The following is a 21318-nucleotide window of genomic DNA, read 5'->3' as shown; positions in this document are numbered from 1 at the left end:
TGCCAGGGAACACGCAGCTCACAGACCTAATTACTGTGCCTGCTGTGTGTTAAATACACAGAATGGGGTCATTGACGTTTTCACACAATACCCTCTAGCAACCATGCAGTTCCCCCTAGCAACCATGTTCAGCTAACTGACTCATATACCTCAACAAACACAGACGTACTAGCGTCCAACGACCGATTCATCAATGCAACCCTCAAAAACCATAAGACCCCCCCTAAGACACCTTGGCAACTAACTGGCCTAGCAACCACAGTAGTCACCAGGGCACAACTGCAACCACCAACTAGTGACAACCTAACAAACCTGAAAGACACCCAATAATGGCTTTTTCTCAATTCAAGGGTCGTATCATTCGAAAGTTTCAGATTCAAACAAACTTTATTGATCGTTTAAGCAATTGATTTGCAGTTTCCCCTGTTGATCACACAAACAGCATCCAATATGATACGTGTCAAAAAGCACAGGTCAACAAACAAACAGAGGTCGGAGAAGAACATCGAGAGAGGGATAAAATAAATAGCAACAAAAGACATTGATAAAAGATGGCATTTAAAATGAGTTGAGTTTAGTAGCGTGATAGCAGAAGGAATGAAAGACTATCTGTTAGTTCTCCTCGGAGGTACAAGACAACCGTGAACTCATGAGACAAAACCTGATCAGGTTGGCTGGTAAAATGCTTTGCCTTCTTTTTCACCTGATTCTCCCGGAGGGAAGATAACTGCCTTTGCTTGACTCCAATGATCTTGGAGCAGACCATAGGCTGAGGAGTCCGGGGGTCGAGACGAAATAAGGTGGTCTGGTATTCGAAGGTTTTCCCTTCTTGCGTCACCAGCTTGTCCTACTCTTATTATAACATCGTTAACTACCTTGGGGAGCTGAACTTACTGCAGCTCAGCAACCCGCACAGCTAGCTTGTTAGCTTCAGCATGGGCACAAATTGAATTCCTGGAATAGATTGGCCCCTGAAGGATCCACCTGTTGGATCCTCCGTTTGCTCAGGAATGACAAGACACATTTGAAGGAGCCTTCGAAATGTGACAGCCTAGTCGAGCAACTGTGATGCAATCAGCCTTCAAATGCAGCCTCCAAATGATGTGGCCCCTGAATTGGGACACAGCTATTACCCTAGAGGCCACATAGCCACAACGTAGCAGCACAAAGCACCTATCCATGCATTGTTAATCCTCTACAATCCACCTCTGCAACTTGCTTCATTTCCCCAGCATCCCCTCCCAATATCTCCAACTTCTTCTACTTCCTCTCCTACAAATGTCCTCCTGTTTTTACTCCGTATTCCCTCCATCCTCCCTTACCACTCTCTCCCACCCTCTGTGCTAAATGAGGGTAAAAATGGGTTTCTCTGTTTACTCCATCCCAGTAATAAGGAGTTAGCCAGAGGAAACATTCACATCCATTAGACTGAAAACTACAACCAACAAAGTTTCAGTTTCATGTCATTGTTTCTTTTCTTCCATTTCCTAAGACCAAAGTAACTATTTTCTTCTGCGGCTCTGGCTGTCATCACCTTCCTTCCACTGACCACACAGTCTCACATTGATTCAATTAATCTGCTAATTTGCTCTGTTTCCCCACCCAACACCTCTTTCCCCTTAATTTCCATCAATTCCTCACGGTTGGTTGAAAGAAAACATCACAAAAAAATGATCACATCAGAGATTGTACACTGCAGGCTTCACCACAAGGACCTGCCAGGGTTGATTGGCCAGTCCGTCTCCGGCACCAGTAAAAGAGTAAAACATTAAAAAAGGTTTATTTCTCACCCAGTTCTCATCTTTCCCTCAGATCTCTGCTGACTGACATTTCTCTAATATTCCCTTTACACCAATCGTGCTCCCACAGAGCTTGTTAGGATGCAGTGACTAAAACAGTTGTCTGGAGCAGAGACACGCTGACAGATACTTCAAATTATGCAAAGTAAAAAGCAGACGGTTTGCTCTGAAATCAAATGCTGTTACCTTGAGTAGGAAATGATTATTCAATCTCGTGGTGTTTGCATCGCTTGCTGCAAATTTCAGAATAAGGTGGATAAAGACGGCAGACTTTTTTAAAAAGGCGCCGCAATTACCCCAAACACACGTACAATGGGCCTGACAGGTGCCGGCATTATCTCGCCAAGGTGTTGGGAAAACAGGTCGCTGACAACCGCTCATCAGTTGTGATTAATGTTTTGGTTGAAGGGATGCATTTGGGTTTCGCTTTGTTTATGCATCAAAACATTCACAACTGACAAACTGAGGACATATGGGAGATGGTGAATTGCATCTCCATTCAACTATCCAGAAATGAAGCCACGATATATCCAATTCCCCCCGATTTAGCAATCTAACCCTAACCCTACCAAAGTTGCTGAAAAAGTTAACATTTAAACTTATGTTTGTGCGATGAGAACTACCTAAAATGACAGAAACCATCTTTGAGAAGATTTTATTTTATTGAGGATTTAGTAGAGGCCATGTCCCGTTCACTAACATGGAGGAGGCTGGTTTATGAATCGTACTGCAGACAGCCAAAAGGGGGCTATCGAGATGCTTTGGCTTCACTTTCCTGGAGCTGTCACCATCTGAATTTACAGTCCATGAAATTAACAAATATTGTTTTGTTGCAAAGCACTTTAAAACTTGTATTGAAAAGTGCTAAACAAATAAAAATATTATTATTAATCAGGAAAAAAAAGTAGATTTATCCTTTAATTTTAAGAACATTAAAACACAGTTCAACTGCTCGTCTTATTGAAGGCAGAGACGTGGAAACAACTGCACGTCACACCTGTGAATGTGTTAATGGGCTCTGGCTGCACTGTGAGGCACGACTGTCGGAGCGCTGACATATCTTCATGTGGATTTTCCCAACTTCCGCCTTAGTGGGCACGACCTTGAAAAATAAGTGATTTACCTGTTGCCCTGGCAACACACCTCTACCTCATCCTGTAGTGATACCCGTTATGTTCATTTATTCAAAGGGAGATGCCGCACTGCAGAAATGTTCACGCTGTATTGTATACATGTATGCTAGAGTCACACAACAGTCTTCAACAGCACTTAATGTTTCATACTTCAATATATACTTTAAATGTACATTTTCAAATACTGTGTTTGTAGCGAAACAACAAAGCAACAGAACCAACATCGTCTCACACTAGAAAATTCACATTCTGCTCGGGCAAAGTAAGTTCTCGGGATGCTAATTTCTTCTCCGTCTCATCTGCATTCATTTTGCATAACCCAGAGCAAGCTGACAACCTCCTAAATGACACAGAAAACACCGGAGAGGCCAGAGGGCACAAGCATGTTAACACAACACCGAAAGCCGCGGAGCTTGAGGTTGTTATTTGGGGGGAAATTGGGCTGCTAAAGCGTGGCAAGAATGGCTAATGCCTCCACTTGAAGCCGTGGGGAGGGTGTGTGTGGGAGTGTGCGTCCCTTAAGTGCAAGCAAACGTTTTATTAGACTTGTTTTAACTCTCCAGGTTTTCTCTAAGCAGGAGAAACAAGGCATCGCTGCAGCACAGGGCTCTGCTGAAGTGTCCTCGAGCAACTTTCTATTCCTCTGCCTGCTGGAGGCGCCGCTCTGTAGCCCCCCCCCTCCCCTCACACACACACACAGTCAGAGGCTTTCCCTTTGGGGATCAACAACAGAATTTCACAAGAAAACTTACAACTCTCACAACTTCCATCGAGATTTGCTATTCCAGCTCACAGGTCACGACCTTACGCTTCAATAATGGAACAGGAGATGTAATAATGAATGAATAAATTTAGTTGGAATCGACTTGCAGACAGAGACAAACTTAAAGAGGAGGAATACGGGTGAAATCCGAGTGAAACAGTAAGATCAGGCACAAGAAAGTAGATGAACGATTGATTTGCTTCGACGCTTAGTTCAAACACAGTCAATGTCAGTCACACCGATTCAAATCAAAGTCACCCAGGAGACGGATGAGTAGGAGAAAAGACGAATCAGGAATGTGAGGGATACGATGATAACAGCAATCAAGAAAGCAGAGGCGCTTCGAACCTCAGCTACTTTGAAAAGGCACGGTGACGAAGAAGAGAAAGGGTGAAAAATGATTGAGGAAGGATGAGTGACAGAGGAAGGATAGGAGTGAAACAGGAAAGTGCAGGAAAGAGGGAAAATGAGGACGAAGGAGACAGAATATGTGTGAAATCGGGCTTGGGTCGATTATCTCGGAGGTGAGAGTGATCGCTACGAGCCCAATTTCCAAAAGGCCATTTATTTGCGCATGTATAACCAACACCTCCGACACTGACACAGCTGCCCCGCTGAGGCTGAAACAGAGCGGAGGAGATCACAGCCAGACAGACTGAACATCTGAGTCTTCATGCTTTTTCGTTCTAGAGGTTGTAAATACAACTTTTGGCCTCAACTCCAAGCGAATGGACAGTCAGTGAGCGGGAGAGCTGGAGCGAGAGAGAGCGCTGCGAGCCACAAACAGCTGTTTCGACGTGTGTTGCTCAGCGCACAGAGTGGCCCGCGACTGTGGGAGAATATTAATTAGCATGGGCCTTAAAACCCTCCACGGCAAACAGAGATAGACACAGGCAGATGGAAGAGGAGTATATGAATAGCCTTAGACTTCCCTGTGTTGCTGGAACTACAGATGCAGTGAGACAAGAGAAACAGAAGGAGTGAAAAAAAAAAGGCCTGAGGCTTCGCTGGTTCTCCTCAGAAACAACGAGGATGAATAGCAAGTCTTCATACCAGAGACGAAGTGTTTGTGACGGGGAGATGCAAAAACTACACCACAGCATGCATTATTAAAACATGTGGCTGAGAGGGTGTGTGTGTGTGTGTGTGTGTGTGTGTGTGTGTGTGTGTGTGTGTGTGTGTGTGTGTGTGTCATAGGCTTCCTTTGGGTACAAATTCTGGACCATCCACCAGTTAATTGAGGACAAAAGCTGTGTCCCTTAGTGGGAATAAGCTGATTGTTGGGTTAGTGATTAAAGTTAGGGAATAAATACTACTGATGTATACGGAGGCCCTGAAGTGCCAAACACAACGAAGAAACCCCAAAACACAACGGCATTACCCTCTAATGAAAAAGATAAGCACCTAGTGACAAAGCGTTCGCTGATTGGACAAACGCACTGTACATCTTTGGACATCTTGTGATTTGCTGTAGAGTTTCGTTGTTTTCTCATTCATTTGTTTTGTTGTCTCATTCGCAGTTTTGTTGTCTTGCTACTCGCCATTGTGTTCTGTAATTGGCTGTCGATTTCTCGTGCACCATCATATATTTTCTAATTTGCCATTGTGTTGTCTCATTACCATGCGGTCTTGTGTATCTCATTTGCTGTTGTGTTTTCTCATTTTATGATTTGCACTTCGGGGCCACCATAGACACTTGTGTTGTTGCCAACAGGCTCCCATCTGTGTGTCTATAGCACTAATAGGGGAGAAGGGACAGAAAAACAGGGAAAAAAATGGAAAGTGAAACAAATACAAAAAAGAGAATAAGACACACAAATAATAATCTACAGCAACATGATCACTTTCACAGTGGACTCCAGTGAAAGACGTAACTCATGACTGAACAGCTGGTTAACTCCAAGCCTCATTTCTTATTTCTGCACTCGTGTCTCCTCCATTGTGAATTTCTAGACTATTTGCTGTCGGTCTGCACTCGTTTCCAAGCTTCACTCTGTAAAACTCTCCTCACAGCCAACCCTGCCTCCTTCCACAGCAGCTGTTCCTCCTTCCTCCTTCCTCCCCTGTTGAAAGCATATTCTGTCTCTCCGTCCCCCCCCTCTTCTCACGCTTTACCTCCTGGCCTCGCTTCACCCTACTGCTCTACACTTTCTCCCTTCATCTCCTCTATTTCCAAAGGACTTTGTCTATCCATCCCTCCCTCTAAGATCGTCACCCGTCCTCTCAGCAGCTCTGCTCTCACTTTGCCTTGTCAGAGCAGAAAAACAGAACAAGCGAGGAGTGCAGGTAATGGAACAGGCAAAAGAAACAATTCACATTTAAATGGACCTGTGTAAGAACAAAGCACGTCGGTTAAATAGTGCAAGTGAGATAAAGGTTGAGGTAGAGTCTCTAAGGAAGGAACTACTGTTGAGAGAAAAAAATAAAGAAATTAAAGGGTATCTTGTAAAAATGCAAAATGCAAAAACCAACTTATTTGGACACAAACACAAGCGGACACAGCAGGAGCCAGCTTTGTACACTAAAATCCAGTAATTACAAAAAACTAATTCAAGCGACTGGCTCTTTGTACCGCAATGTGCATTCAATGCAGTCTTGGAGGAAATGAGAAAAAGAGGAGAGGATTAAACAGAAAAACAAAGGTGATAAAAACCGAGGGAGAGTTCCGACTATTAGGTTGATCAAAAGAGACAAAACAGCCCTGAACAGGGGAGAGGAAAGGAATTCAGAGGGAATGAAAACAAGGGAGGGCAGAAATAAGCAAACGGAGAAACAAGGAGTCACATTACCAAAGAAAGTAAGAGAGGAGGACTGATAATGGTGTTACACTGGTTTCAGTTTTCTGCAGAAGCCTGTGAGATATATGATACCTTATAGTCACTGTATGTAAAAGTATATTTTACTGTATATGATTGCGTGGGTGACTGTGTTTACATGATGGAGGGTGAACTGTACATGCAACAGAAATGTGCAAATTATTTTCTGGCTTTTTGAACTGCAAATTGCAATATCTTGCACGTATGCACACACGCACACACACACACACACACAAGGCAGCAGCTATGTAGATCAATACATCTATAGGCTCACACTGTTCGTTATTCATCCATCACTACCAAGTCCTTCCTCACCATTCTACTATTCCAATTGTTTTTGCATCCATCGCAAACAGGATGGTGCAACTACGCATCAGAATAAAACAATGCAGGTGTGTGTGTCTGTCTGTGTGCGTGTGTGTTTACCTGCACAATGCTGCGTCTGTCAGAAGATTAGTTGTGTTGTATTTTTCTGTCTCTACCGTTGACAGACTCGCATGGTTTCCTAACTAATCTCTCAACAACAGAGGCCTCACAGAAATACAATTTTTTTTAAAAACGTTAACTATACTGTATGGTGTCAGTAAATATAAATGAAGCCGCACAGATGCACAGATGTGAGATTTAGGTGTCTTAGGATATGCAATTACAAATGATCATCCCCGTCTCTCATTTCCTCGAACTCGATACAACTCCTGTCTGGGTTTGTTTTTGTGTGGATGTCTTTACTCATCTAAAATTATACTCAGCCAATGAGCCTGTGGCAGGATTGATCTCACCGCTACTGCAAATAGTAAAACTACGAAATGAGTTGTAAAAAAGAAAAGATAATACCATCATAAATATTAGACAACATAGAGGCTGTTTATACAGTACGTGGGTTGCTCACTGAGAGGCAGCACTACCGGGGCAGACAAGGGGATGCTGCCTGGGCAAGGTCGTCAATAATCCACCATTTACTACCTGCTACTTGGAAGTGAGCAGCAGGTAGAAAGAGGGAGATTGTGTGTCAGTGTGTTTGTGTGAGAGAGTAAAATCACAAACGACCTGCACAAAATGCGTTTAATCAAATTATCTACTATCAGTGAATTATGAGACAGATACTTGATATTATCTGATGATCGAAGGGTCTCATAGGTCTTTATCTCTTCTATGGAGAATCCCCATTGTGTTCTATGTTCTAAAAAATACTCATAGGAGTAATTGTTTGGAGGGATAGTTTGAAATGTATCACTTATTTGCTTTCTTGGCAAGAGTACGATGAAAAGATCAATGTAACTCAACTAGCTTACCTTAGCTTAAATACTGGGAAATGAGGGAAAGAGCAACTTTGAGTTTACCTCACAACTAGAGAACTACGTCAAAAACAAAAATCATACCTTCTACATTTCTCTTTGTGTACAGATAAATATATACAACATACTTACAAATGTGGGTAGGGTAGATTTTCCTACCTACTACTTGTCTTTATATCAATTTTAAAAAGTTTGACACTGAAACTATTGCACCTTCAATTTCCCAACATATTCCACGACTGGAAATTACAAATGAAAGTCAAAAAACTGAAGAGAAGAAATCTGTTCCTCAAACGTCCTGCCCTCTCTAATGTCTCCCTGACCCAGGAAGTTACCCGTCAGCCCGGCTCTGGTATTATTTCTCTCCCAACGTGAACACGCTCTCCTGAGTCTTTCTTCTTTAATGCCAAACACTAAAATGTAAAATCTATCCATCTCATGGTTTCTCTTGCTTCTCGGGGTCACGGTGCTCTTGTTAGGTCTGATATGCATCCTTTCTGCTTCTCCGTTTCTGCTTTCTTCTGAAAGGTCATTTGACTCCGCTCGTCATGAAGTATTACGTTGCACATCTTTTTCACTTTCAGCACGAACCGAGTTACTCTCCCTTTCTCTGGCCTTGCCAAATGGATCGACTTTATGGATTATACTTTCTTCTAATAAAGTTCCCTTCCAGCCAGTGCCGTTATTGGCTAGAGGAAAAGTTTTTATCTCTGCCCCCCCATGCTACTTCTCATCGTTCTTTCCACTTTTTCTGTCTTTCCTGAGAACATGCTCTCTCCAAAGTCATAATGGCCTTGGAGAGTGTTTCCCTAGCCTGCCGTTCATGTTTTTTTTTTCTTCAACCATTTCCTCTGATTCCCTCTCTTTTCCACCTGTATCCCTCACGTTTCTCTCCTCTATACCTTCATCCCTCCATCTCCCTCAAAGGCCATTATAGTCAGATTGGCTCCCTACTCCCATAACCCTCTGTCTCTCTGGCTCCCCCTTAGCTCACAAACGCCCGGTCAAGTTCATCATCTCCGAGGGGCGTCGACCCTCTTCCTCTCTGAGGTCATGTGAGCTCCATCACCACCACCACCCCCGGCTGCTTTGTCCTCCCTTCTCCTTCTGTCATCACCGCGATCCCTCCCTCTTCTTCTCCCTGAGGTTGTTCAGCCAGGTGTAGAGTTCATCATCTCAAAGTCAAGCCCCTCTAATTAGTGCAAGTCTGTTCCCATGGTGATGTCCATCTTGTCCGCTGGCAGGAGGTAAACGCTGCCAGCGATGAGATGACAAGGAGAGTTTTATCTCACATGACAAACACAAACACACACTTGCAGTCAAAACGTAGCTGCTGTCCCCACTTTTCTTATTTCTCTCATTTTAAAATCCAATAGGCCTAAACCCAGAATCATATCACGGGCCTGAAACACACCCGATGATCATGAATGTGGACACATCAAGGTATGCAAAAGTTTTACTCATGTCTTCTTTCATAAATGAAAAAGTCAAAGTAAAGAATGAACAAACAAGAACATTAATTAAAGTGGTCACTATCTGTGAAGTGTGGCCCGTCTATTCCTGCACTGCCCCCTTCAGGTGTTTGAGAAACTTCGGGTGTGCTGGTTTGTAACTGTATTAAAACCTTACTGTTAAAATAAGGCGGTGCAGAAACTGCAGCATGTGCCAAAACCATAGGGTGCATGTCAAGTTGGACGTCATCGCAGCTCCCCAAAGCATCTTGATTGCCTCCTGGTGGCTGCCTGCTATCTAGGTCATACATCCCACCTCCTCCGTGTTAGTGGAGGGGACGCAGGAATCAACCGAACCTTACTACTTTGGCTCCCGCCACGATCGCTACCGGCGAGTTTCTCTCCATGACACAGCCACAAGATGTTAGAAAATAAACTAGACTCATAATATTTAAGACACTACCTAGTGGGTTTAGTTTTTTCTAATATGTGGGATTTAAATGACCAAAAAGACGTATTGACTTCTGTAGCAAGGCGTTGTAATAACTTGATTTTCTCGCGAGTGTGACAGAAGTGGGGGCAAACAAGAGAAAAAGTGAGGCAGAAAATCAAGGAGACAAGTGAAAGACAGAGGAATGATGGGGAAAGAAAGGAGGAGAAAAAGGACGGGGCGGCAGCGAGACAGAGAAAGAGTGATGGAGCGAGAAACATTGGCGCAAGGTGTATGTTTGAAAAGCCAGGGGAGGATCTGCATCCATCACATGGCACAGATCTGCTCTGAGTTGGTGAGGAAACAGAACATTCTAATAGTAATCAACAGCAAACACACACACAGAGTTAATCAAGCAGCCGATTCAACAGATAGAATCACAGAGTTCCATAGTTCCTGTTTATCACACTTCCATTGCTTAAGCCAATAAACAACTTACCAACAAATGAAAGCTGGACAGTGTGTCATTGCTGCTCCAGGGTTCGTTTCCTTATTGTTTCCCTTACTTGCTCTGCACTGCACCAACCTGTGTGTCTGAGTGAGTGTGAGTGTGTGTGTGTGTGAGTGTGTGTGTGTGCGCAGTGTTTCAGGGGTAAATCTAGAAGGTGTTTTCAAGGTAAGCCATTATTCTGAATATTTGCTGTGTATGAAGATGTATTATTTCAATTTTGCAGACAATGAAAATGTAGCCAAAGAACTATAAATATTTATAACCCAGCCACTGTTTGTATACATTATTTAATGCAAAATGATACAACTGCAAGGCTGTTTCACTGTCACATATTTTATAATTGTTGGAGCTAATACTTTCCTTAATTGATCCACCAATGAGCTAACGACCGAAGGAAGTCTCTGAGATAAATATCTTATTCGAGGAGACGTTCACCTCCAGGTCTAGCAGGAGGACACGTCCTAATCGGCTACTTGTCCCTCACATTGTTTCCCCGTCTTGCTTTTCTCCGACCTCCTTTCCTCTTCTGACAATTCTGCCTGTTAGGCTTCGCTTTGTAAATCGAGGCGGCTCAATACAGGTCCAACAGGGGAACAATCACTGCACGGACAATTTGAAATTATCCCCCTCCCCTCTCACTCCGCCTTGTTGTCTCATGCCGCTGCTGGAGAGGTGAATTGGTATGGATCCAGAGAGCGAGCGGGGAGAAAGAGAATCCATGCTCCTGCAACTTTAACTTATTCGCTCGCCCTCGATCCATTTATGTGCCACAAACACAGAGAGATAAAGCTGCACAGCATGTTCACCCCCTTTTCTTCTTCTTCCGGGATATCAAGGTCAACACATCAATAATAAAACTGCATTTAATTAGAAAACAAATATATCAAGGGATTTACACATGGGTAGAAGTAACTAGTTTAACATCTTTAAAATGGCGAACACCATCATTCTCTCTCCTCAAATACAGCGGAGAGTCCGGCCTCGGAAACAGAAGATATTTTTTCTGCACTTTGACAACTGAAAGATGACATATAGGTGCCAATAATCTACAAGCTGTTTGATGACACTGCCTAAATTCCCCAGTCCACCTGGGTTCACTTTTACAGTTCACCATAAATCAGCGTGTCAAAGCTCTGTAGTGAAAAATGAAAATTATGAGGGTATTAAAGACCCCTCTTTTTTTTCCCCCGCTGCAACATTTTGCCCCTCAGCGTGATTTATCGTATGTGTTTTATCACTGTGCAAACAAAACAGCTCAGAAAATAAACATTCTATTTTACAGGCAGCCATATTGCGCGAGAAGAAAAAAGAAGCAAAGAAATCAAAGGGAAGCGGATTGTTCTCTATGGGAAACGTCCCAGGAGGGAACATCTTCGTGACTTCAAAAATCCCTGGTAGGGGTGAAGTAACGGGTACAAGATATTACACTTCTACCACATGCTTCCTGTCTTTTTGCTTTATTGCATGTGGAGTGATGCTTGTTGTTCACAGCTTTGTTATTTCAAGACTTCGGTGTCACTGAACAGTAAATTACACATCTAACTGTCTGGCTGTCTCTCTGTATGTATGTGGCTCGCATATCTTGTGAACCCCTTCATCTAATCAGCTTCACTTTATATTTGTTTTGTTAATGGCCCAGGGAAGAGTCGTGTCAAATTTGGTGCGATTTTGACACGTGATACTTTCCATATTTATAACATTTTCGAGCAATGATTGGGGGCGTGGCAGTGTGCCTTCAGTCTGTGGACCGAGTCGAACATGTCGTCTTCTCCGTCTTCAGATACACGACAGCAGTCACACCGTGGGTTAGAATTGGCGCCGGATCATTTTCATTATTTTGTTTTATTCATTTCATCCCAGACTGACACAGACATTCACGGGAGACGTGTCTGCTGATCTCTGTTATGTCAGCAACTTATCTTCTTCATAGAATCAGCTATTTTTGATATCCTGTGTATAAACCAGGTAGGATGAACACAAGTTTTGTAACTTCACTCTGCTGCATAAACTTTATATAAAACTCTGCACACAAGCAATAAAAAGTGACGGTATATTGTAGAACTGTTTGAGGAGGGCTCACTTATAACAAGGAATAATTCTGAAGTAGCTGCAGAGAATAAGCACAGGACAAATAAACAGCCGATTCCAAACAGGCAGGTTTAGAACGGCCACTGCACAAGTACATAGAAATATAGAATTTGTCGATGTAATGCAGACAGACACTATGAAAGGAAACATTACATTACAATTCAGATTTTTACTGTAGGTAACTTTTTATCCTGAGGAATGTGCCACCTCAATAACTCAATAATCTAATCTGGTATTTCATGTTCTCTCAAAATGGTGCCAGGAACTGTTGCAGCACATGTTGTGTCGGGGCAAATCTTAGTAAGCACGAAGGGATTCAGTGATTCATTGGGGTAAGTGGTTTCTGACCTTGTGCTTATGGGTTCATTTCTCTCCCCTCTAGCAGAGCAATAACAGAGAAACGCACCTGAGCACAAACCTCCTGTTGCAGTATCAGAGAGCAATCAGTCCCTGTCCGTGAATCGGTGTTTGACACTTCTTGCAAACAACAGAGAAAGGGACGGCACAAGAAACAACATTATTTTGCACACATTCCCTCACAGACTCATTCATTCTAGTCTCGCCTCGGAAAGCGAAAATCAGACAAGCACTTCTGTAACTCCTCACAAAATGACTCCCTTTCTGTATTTCTCACTTTCATACGCTCTAAACCAGCAGGTATTACAGATTCCACACAATACGTGACGGGGGGGAAAACACAGGAAATGAAAAGGCCAATCGACAAGCAGGTATAAGCACATCAAGGGGAAAAGGGGATTAATAAGAGGATATTAGCATGAGGTGGCTTATTAGTTAGGAGGAAACAAGTAAATGGTTTTATCCACTTGTCAGCAAATATAAACAGAAGAGATCTGAAGTTAATTTCGAAGGTGAAATGCGACACGACGTATACTGTGTTTGATGAGGATTAGACAAATTACAAGAGGAGTCAGGATTAGTGTTGTTTGAATAGGAGCTGGAAGTGTCGAGTCAGGGTGGATAAACAAATACGGGATTACTGGACAGTGACGGAGAAACTTGTGGACCTCGAATTTGTCCTCTTCTAAATTAATGAGAATGCTGACTGGCATGAGTGTTACAGTTTTGTAATATATATTGTTTTATTATATACCATTATAAAGTAAAAAGCATTCGCTAGATTTTTTGATTCAACCCATTAAGACCGGATGTCACATGACATGTGCGTCTCATCGGCAGTGACATCGTATGAATTACTCCAGAGGTGAAATGCATCGTGGGAAATGCAGTTGGTTTGTTAGCGCTCTACGCCTGCAAAAAAGACTGAGTGATGATCTAAGTGTTTCATTGACAAAAACAACAATGACAATAACATTGATTCAGACAAATCTTGCTCTGGTGTTTTATATATAATATAATGTCAGTATTAAAACATATAAATCCAAAAAGATTCAATGAAAAAAGAGATATTCTGCATTTCTATATTGTTAACTTGAACCACTGGTGAAAGAAAAACAGCCACAGAGTGAAATCAATACATTGACGTCGAGTGAGTCCAGTGCAAGTCTTACCATTGAAGTTGACAGCACGGATGTGGCTGAGCAGCTCTTTGCCGTCGATGTTGCTGGCCATGCGCGGGCAGAGGCCCGGGTAGCCGTAGCACAGCTCCCGGTGCATGCGGTGCAGAGCGTGGGCCATGGCGTACACGGCGTCCATCACAAACTGAACCTTCCCCTCTTGCTCGTAGCTGGAATCCCGACCGACTTTTTCTAAAGCTGAAAGAGGGGAAAAATGAATGGTTAGACAGGAAGATAATAAGAAAATATATACAGAGGGCATTAATGCAGTTAGAGACATTTTGAATAAGTCAGCATCATGTTAAGAAACTCGATCCAGCTATGTTGTAGTACTGTGTGACAAAGGCATCATAAAGAAAGCAATGTCAGGAAAAGCTACGAACGTACAAAAGAGAGGACGTGAGACACAATACAAGTCACAACCAGTGAAAGTGAAGGAAAGTATTTAAGAGTTTGGGATGAGAGTCAGCGAGCGAGAAACAAATAAAAAAGAAGAATTGGGGTCTAGCAAATAAAACCTTCAAGGTGGTATGAAGAGAGAGACGAGAAAACACTGAGGAAGAACTTGGAGCGAGAGAGGATGACCATGGTGACAGGCAGCGGGGCACTCAGCCTGACAATGACAAATAACTCCGCTCAATCCATTGTCACCCTGGTAGCAAAGTTAGCGAGGAAAGAACAACATGTTCCTCCTTTACATCTTCTGAGGCACGGATAATGGCGTTTCCTTGTATGAGGGGAAGGTAAGAAATCGTTCAGAGGCGACAAAAGAGACTTTGTCCTCATTGTAACTCGTGTCACAAGTCTGAGTAGAGGACAATTTGTCTTGTGCAGTTATATTCTAGGATTTGACCGAATGCAAAATGTTAATTTTGTTACTTGTCAGAGTGAACAAAGAAGCTCGGTGCTGTGACTACTGTATTTTTCCTTTTCATTACAATGGGTTTTTTTTGCTGTAAACTAAATTATATAACACATTAATGTTATATTATTACATTTATGACTACATTTATAAAATATCTATATTTATGTGTTGAACCTGGCTACTAACACCACTGGGAGTTTCAAACTGTCTGGGACCTTGCAGGGCCAATGCTTACGTAGAGTCGACCATTTGGGAAATCTCTACGTCATAATATTTAAATATACAAAGTTGCTTCAACCCCATTTCAAAGGCTCCTTCAAATGAGGCCGAGAAATTCGTACTTTCATCCCCATGAAACAAAGGCTCCAACGGGAGGATCCTTTCCAGCCCAACCTTTCCCAGGATTCATTGCATTTACGGCAAGTTACGAGTCGTCCAAGACAATCCTGCTTAAAAATCAACCAAACTGATCATTGTACACGTTAAAAACACAAAGGGGCATGAAAACTTTGTTGTCATGTCCAGTTTCAGCTCTGTTGCTAGGCAACAGCAATAAGGGCAGGGCGAGCTGGTGACGCCGATCACAGAAAGCCTCTGTAGACCAAAGTGTTTCCTTTCAGTTCGGCCTTTGTGGTCTACGAAGGACACGGTCTTCATGAGCTCGGTAGACTGCGTCCTCTGAAGGGGCAGTCCATGAATTTGGACACAGCTTGTGTGCGGGGGTTTGAGCACTGTGATGTGAAGGCTTCTTTTGAGGGAGAAACTTTAGCCAAAACTTAAGGGTCAAGTTATACTTAAAATGTTGTGGTTTATCTTTGAACTGCATAATTCTTGACTGAAAAACTGTTAAAGTTTATAAAGTGGCAATAGAATAAAAATGAGTGGTGTTTCTGCTTTTGACGAAACATATAGTATAGTATACATGCATGCATACACACTGAAAGAGCCACTTACACATGCATGACACACACACGTACGTAAGCGCACAAATAACCTCCAAAATATAATTTACTGAGGGTTTTGTGCAATGGCTCATTAGCATAATGAGCTAATCATAAGAGAACAGAGTGAAAATAAAACCTCCTTGATGCATTAAGTGGGGAATCAGCAATTGATGATGACATTCATTTCCTCTGTTTTTCATCAAAAAGCTCAAGGAGTGGAACCCCATTAGAAACATCACACATTCATTGTCTTTCCTTCGTCTCCCTATAATTATTTCACTTGTCTCCATCCCTTTGTAATGTATTCCGTCTAATTGTGCTGTTTCTTATCTTTTATGTTTTCCTCCCATTTCTTCTCATCCTCACTCTTTCATATTCCCTCTCTCCCTCCTCTCTTCCCGTCTCGTTCCCCATCCCCGTGCTGCCGCTCCCTTGGCGTTATTCACCCTTTTCTTACGAGCAGCAGTCACCTTCAGGCAACACAAATGGAATCAAAATCCATCTGCGCCGAGTTGAATTAACAAGAGCAGAGCGCAGCCCCCTCAATCAATATCAGCATCTATAAGGAATTAATGGGGTCCTGAGAATGAAACCCGCTCCACAGTTATAGACGGCTCTCAGGTGCTTTGTATGCGTGTCTGTGTTTGTTGTGGTGATGGGGTGTGTGTGTGTGTGTGTGTGTGTGTGTGTGTGTGTGTGTGTGTGTGTGTGTGTGTGTGTGTGTTGTGTGTGTGTGTGTGTGTGAGAGAGAGAGAGAGAGAGAGAGGGAGGAGCCCCAGTAGGAGGTGAGTCAGCAGTGTCTCCGAGCCATGTGGTCCAACCAAGCAGTTGATCACGATGTCGGACTCATCACAGAACTCATCTCCACTGAATCCCTGGATAACAGAGCTGTGGCTGCTCTCCGTGTGTGTGTGTGTGTGTCTTTAGGCAGATGCACGTTCAGTGTGTGTGTTTGGCAGAGAGAGAAAAAGGAGTAGAGAACAAGAGGAAAGTACAACTCTCTCTCTCAACAGTGAACTACATCTGTTACAGTAGATCTAGGAGTTTTGTAAATCTGGGGCCATAAAGGGGCCACAATTTACACAGAAGGGCCAATTATATGTCTGGCATCCAATTCCTGATTCACTAAGAAGCACATTTAAGTCATTCCTCGCTTACTGTTAGCTCTATAGCTTTGATTCAAAGCCACACATCATTGAATATATTTTGAAAATTGCTCCTTCCAGCACATTGTGTACATCAGTATGGTTCAGCCACACACACACACACACTCACTGTCAGGTATGATGGGATATCTGCTTTACTTTTTCTCCCGGTTTTAACAGCACTTCATCTGCTGCAGCACCATGTCCCTCACTCCTGTATGATCACTCTCTCTTCCTATGATAACCAGTAAAAGCCACTGCACCAAAGGGCAGCTCCTCCCCGTCCAATCTGAAGATATTAATCTGCGTCTTTTCTTCCTGTACCTGCAGATTACTGACTGTAGCTTCGATAGCCGGCTGCACTGATGCGATACAGTAATGATTTCATGACCGCAGGCTGGGTGGTAGAACCAGGAGGCTACGGAGTGAGAAAAAAAATGTACGTGTGAAATACGACCTGTATTCTAAAGCAACAGACCGAGACTGAGGGTGGAAAAAATAAAACAATCTACAGAGTTGTTTCCTAGCAACAGGCATGAACATAACTTGTTGCTCATCAGAGTTCTCCATGTTGGTTAATGCATCACCTTTAAATTGTAGATGAAATAAAAAAAACAGGTGCACATAACTGTCATTTATTTACCCGTACGTTTGTTCAACCCTTGGGCGACAACCTGCTCAACATTTTGAGTTTCACACGCTCACATCTCAATAGTCGCTGAAAAAAGGAGAGCAAATTTCTCACAAGCTTTTAAAATACTCGCTACACACCCGGTTTGCTAACTTCAAAGCCAAATCGTATTATTATTTTATATATTTACTATAAAGAGTTTATGGAGGTTGACGCTGGGATTTGTTCCAGCACTTTAATCTAAGTGGAGCAGCAATTAAAACAGTACAAATCTAGCATTTAGGATATAGACTGAAATAACTGAGGTGTGCTTAATGTGGATTAAAGAATTTAAACTTAAACTTCTATCCCCATCACAGTGTGTGTATATCGGGGGATGCAGCAGTAACAGAACTGAGACACGCAAGCCTTTTATTTAAACACTCTGGGACTCAGATCCATGCAGAACTGACGAAAACTGGACCAGACCCATCTCAGTTAAGACTGCATCCAGCTTCACCATGTGCCTCTCTGTTGTCACGCACCTCGTTGTGGCTCTTGTAGTTTTTTTCATTTTGGTGTTCCCAGGCCGCATTTCCTTATAATACAACAATGTGGCAAGTTACAAATTATATCGATGAGAATAGAACTGGGAAAGACACAGATCTGACTGACGGTATGAAACAGATTCAAACTGTACGTTTCCCAGTCTGGGGTATATATGGGGTTAGGTTGTGGATTCTTCTATTGAGATGTTCAATTCCTATTGCATTTTACATTGTTGTTGCAGTTGAGAACTTAATCTTTTAATACAACAAAGAAATACTATCTTTGGTAACAAGCTGTGTGATAAATAACCTCCACTGGGTTAGGTGCTAAAACAGAAGCATAACAAAATGTACAGTACAAGTTGTTTCTCTTTGGCAATGAGACTCTTGATCTTGTGTTTGGCCTTGTTTGCTCAGCCAATTAGAAATATGGTGTCCGTCTATTTCCGTATAATACAAGGTGGTATAATACACGGATAATGCCACTGTTTTATCAGGAGTCAGATCACATGAGGTCTGAGTTCTCTACTGGGACACTTCTATTCTATAATCAAAGTTTAAATTCACATAGGAAAGCCTAGTGACACAGGCACACACAAGTACATAAACACACACTGTACATCCACATTACATATGCACACTCACATCTGCATTGCTATTAAAGCATCAGAGCAGAGTGCGGCCTGTAGCTACGGCACGTATTCACTAAAACCTCAAACAATAACATGGCATATTTCTATTGCACTGCATCCCAGTAGCACGGGTAAAAAATATGCATTTAAGTACCAGGGAATTGGTCATTTGTGCCACATAGAGCAGAGAGCGAGACGTATTAGTGTGTGAGAACAGAGCATTCTGTGTAGAGATACAGTCACAAAGGGCCCTTGAGCGGAATGCCTAATGTCCCACCATAATCACACTCATAATTATGCTAATAGTCCATAAATAAAGCGAAACAGGACATTAATGAGTGAATGCTTCCACAGCGAGGTACATTTACACAACACAGGGATGGCTTTAGTGTGACGTTCCACCTCATATACAGTAAATCTTTCTCAGCATGAAAAATGTACATGAATGTGGCTTTAACAGTGGCTAATTATTGTTATTGTAGTTGTACAGCAGTTCAAACCTTTGTGAAATGTCCAGAGCTGGAATTGCAGAGTGGGAAGTACAAAAAAGACACTCATAGAAATGTCACTTTATTTCTGCAGGAAACTTATGTAAAATATTGGTCAATTAAAAAATGTATAATAATAATACTATACTTATTTATATATATATACATATGTGATTAAACATTTGTATTCAAAGTGCTTTGACACACAAAGCACACACAGGAAGGTCAGGGACAACTAAATATATATATAACTTACAAAATCGACTTTAATTCAACTAGAATGTTCAATTAAGAGAAATGCAAACTTTAACTGAAACCCTGAAATACTCTTTCAGTGAGAAGTAAACTGAAGAGAGAGAGAGAGAGAGAGAGAACATGATGTGTTCCAGACGACAAGAACATCAACATAAAAATATCAATACAATAATTTGCCTTGACCTTTAAAAACTAAATCGTGAATACCGCATCGCTGATCGCAGTCATTATTTGAAATCAGATTTGTGTTTACAAAGCCAATGTGTGATTCCCATCTCTTTTTCCCCGACGCATCAGTAGAGGTTTGCACTTGATTGCATTCAGCACGTGTGTATGTTTCCATTCACAGAAAGGGGACGACACAGCTCAGCACTTTGTGTCATAGTTCAAACTGTCAGAGTTGATGACAATTTCTCCTCTGCTCATCTTACAGGAAGTGAAATGACACGATGCATCATTGATCGGCACATATCGCAAGCAAATGCAATCGTGCCCTGAGACGGTTAAACGGCTGGCGCTGTTATGAGCGCTGCTAACTGGGAAAACACTCTGTCTCTGTTTCCTGGGATTGCGTCAGGAAATGTAACCGGGGCGCGAGTGTTTCTGTCTGAGTGTGTGAGTACAATACAATAAGGCTTTTATTGGATGTGTCTGCCCATTGTCGGCAGCCGGGAACAGCTCGTCACGTCGGTGGAGCGGCCACAAATTCATCCTCTTCATCTTTGCACGTTAATTTGTGCAGGTGCAACATACAGACTCATATTTAACGGAGTATTTGAATGCCTAAAAATAATATTCATTCTTCATCACAATGCTGCCGTGTGTTGTATTGCTGTGTGAAGCAATAACAAGGGGTAGAGTTTAGGATGGAGAGACAGAGATGGATGGATGAAATGCTTGTGTATTAATATGAACCCTGTCTATCTTACACACATTACACTCTAATTTATTTTCCAGCCAGCAGCTTTTGAATTAAATCCTGCTTCTATAATGACGCTGAAGTCTAGAGGCAGCTTCCTTAGTCGGCTGCTTGTTTCGGGACGATTTGCATGAAAAATCATTTGAAAAAGAGATGAACAGCAACTTTCATGTCTCGTGAAGAAAAAAAGAATAATCTAAAAACCCCAAAACTTCATGAGGATGCAATCATCTCCTTATCTGCCTCCAAGTCATTTCCATGTTTTTCGCGGATGATTATTTGCTCTCGCTCCAGAGGCACGCGGACCGGCCGGCTGCTGTGATCTGTTTCTAGATCTTTACAAACGCGTTAGTCATCTCGGGTTGTGCTTAATAAAAGCCACGGGCGCGGAAGAAAACTTTGTTCAAAAGTGATTTCTTGATGAAAGTTTTTATGTGAAAGTGAGATAAGCTGCTGTAGATCCAGTCACCTGTGGATTTAAATGCCAACAAGAAAATGTCAACTCAGAATCAGAATCAGAATCATCAGAATCAGAATTCTTTTTATTGCCAAGTATATTTACATATACAGGAAATTGCCTTGGTGTGGTTGGTGCCTTTGGACATAACAACAAATCGGACATAAAACAACAATATATACAGAAAAAACAATAGGCACGTGCGGTGAAGACTTGAAGGTCTTTGGTTGACAAAAGGTAAGAGTCCTGCAGCGGAGACCTTTGTAGATGAAGATGTGGTGATTTTCATTCAAAGTGAAGAATGCATTTTGAAATGGACCTCTGCCTAAATCGCTTAAACAACAGCTTGACACCAACCTTGCACTTCAACAACAATGCACATGTTAGATCCATCTATACCGCTTATCCTCTGAGGGTCAAAGAGGAGGCTGGAGCCAATCACAGCTGACATTGGGCAGGAAGTGGGCACCACGGAAGTTGCCAGCAGAGAGCCATAGATATATATATATATACATATTTACAGAATATATACATATTTTATCCAGGATGTCTTTTTCTTCTACAGATATATATATATATAGTTGTTTCTCTCACTCACACACACACACACACACACACACACACACAAGCTGTC

General features: G+C 42.3%; 1 protein-coding gene across 4 annotated transcripts in view; it reads right to left on the bottom strand.

Moving 5' to 3' along the window:
- grm8a (glutamate receptor, metabotropic 8a) overlaps positions 1-21318 on the bottom strand; it is a 217185-nt gene that overhangs the window by 31838 nt on the left and 164029 nt on the right. For all 4 annotated transcript variants that reach the window (XM_035148145.2, XM_035148147.2, XM_035148149.2 and 1 more), the window contains one exon: positions 13816-14019. In XM_035148145.2, the coding sequence (XP_035004036.1) occupies positions 13816-14019 (204 nt within the window). The remainder of the gene's footprint in view (positions 1-13815; positions 14020-21318) is intronic.

The sequence above is a fragment of the Hippoglossus stenolepis genome, chromosome 22 (assembly GCF_022539355.2).
Source record: "Hippoglossus stenolepis isolate QCI-W04-F060 chromosome 22, HSTE1.2, whole genome shotgun sequence".
NCBI classification, from domain to species: Eukaryota; Metazoa; Chordata; class Actinopteri; order Pleuronectiformes; family Pleuronectidae; genus Hippoglossus; species Hippoglossus stenolepis.
The sequence above is the reverse complement of the archived record's forward strand: the minus strand, read 5'-3'. Positions and strand labels throughout refer to the sequence as shown.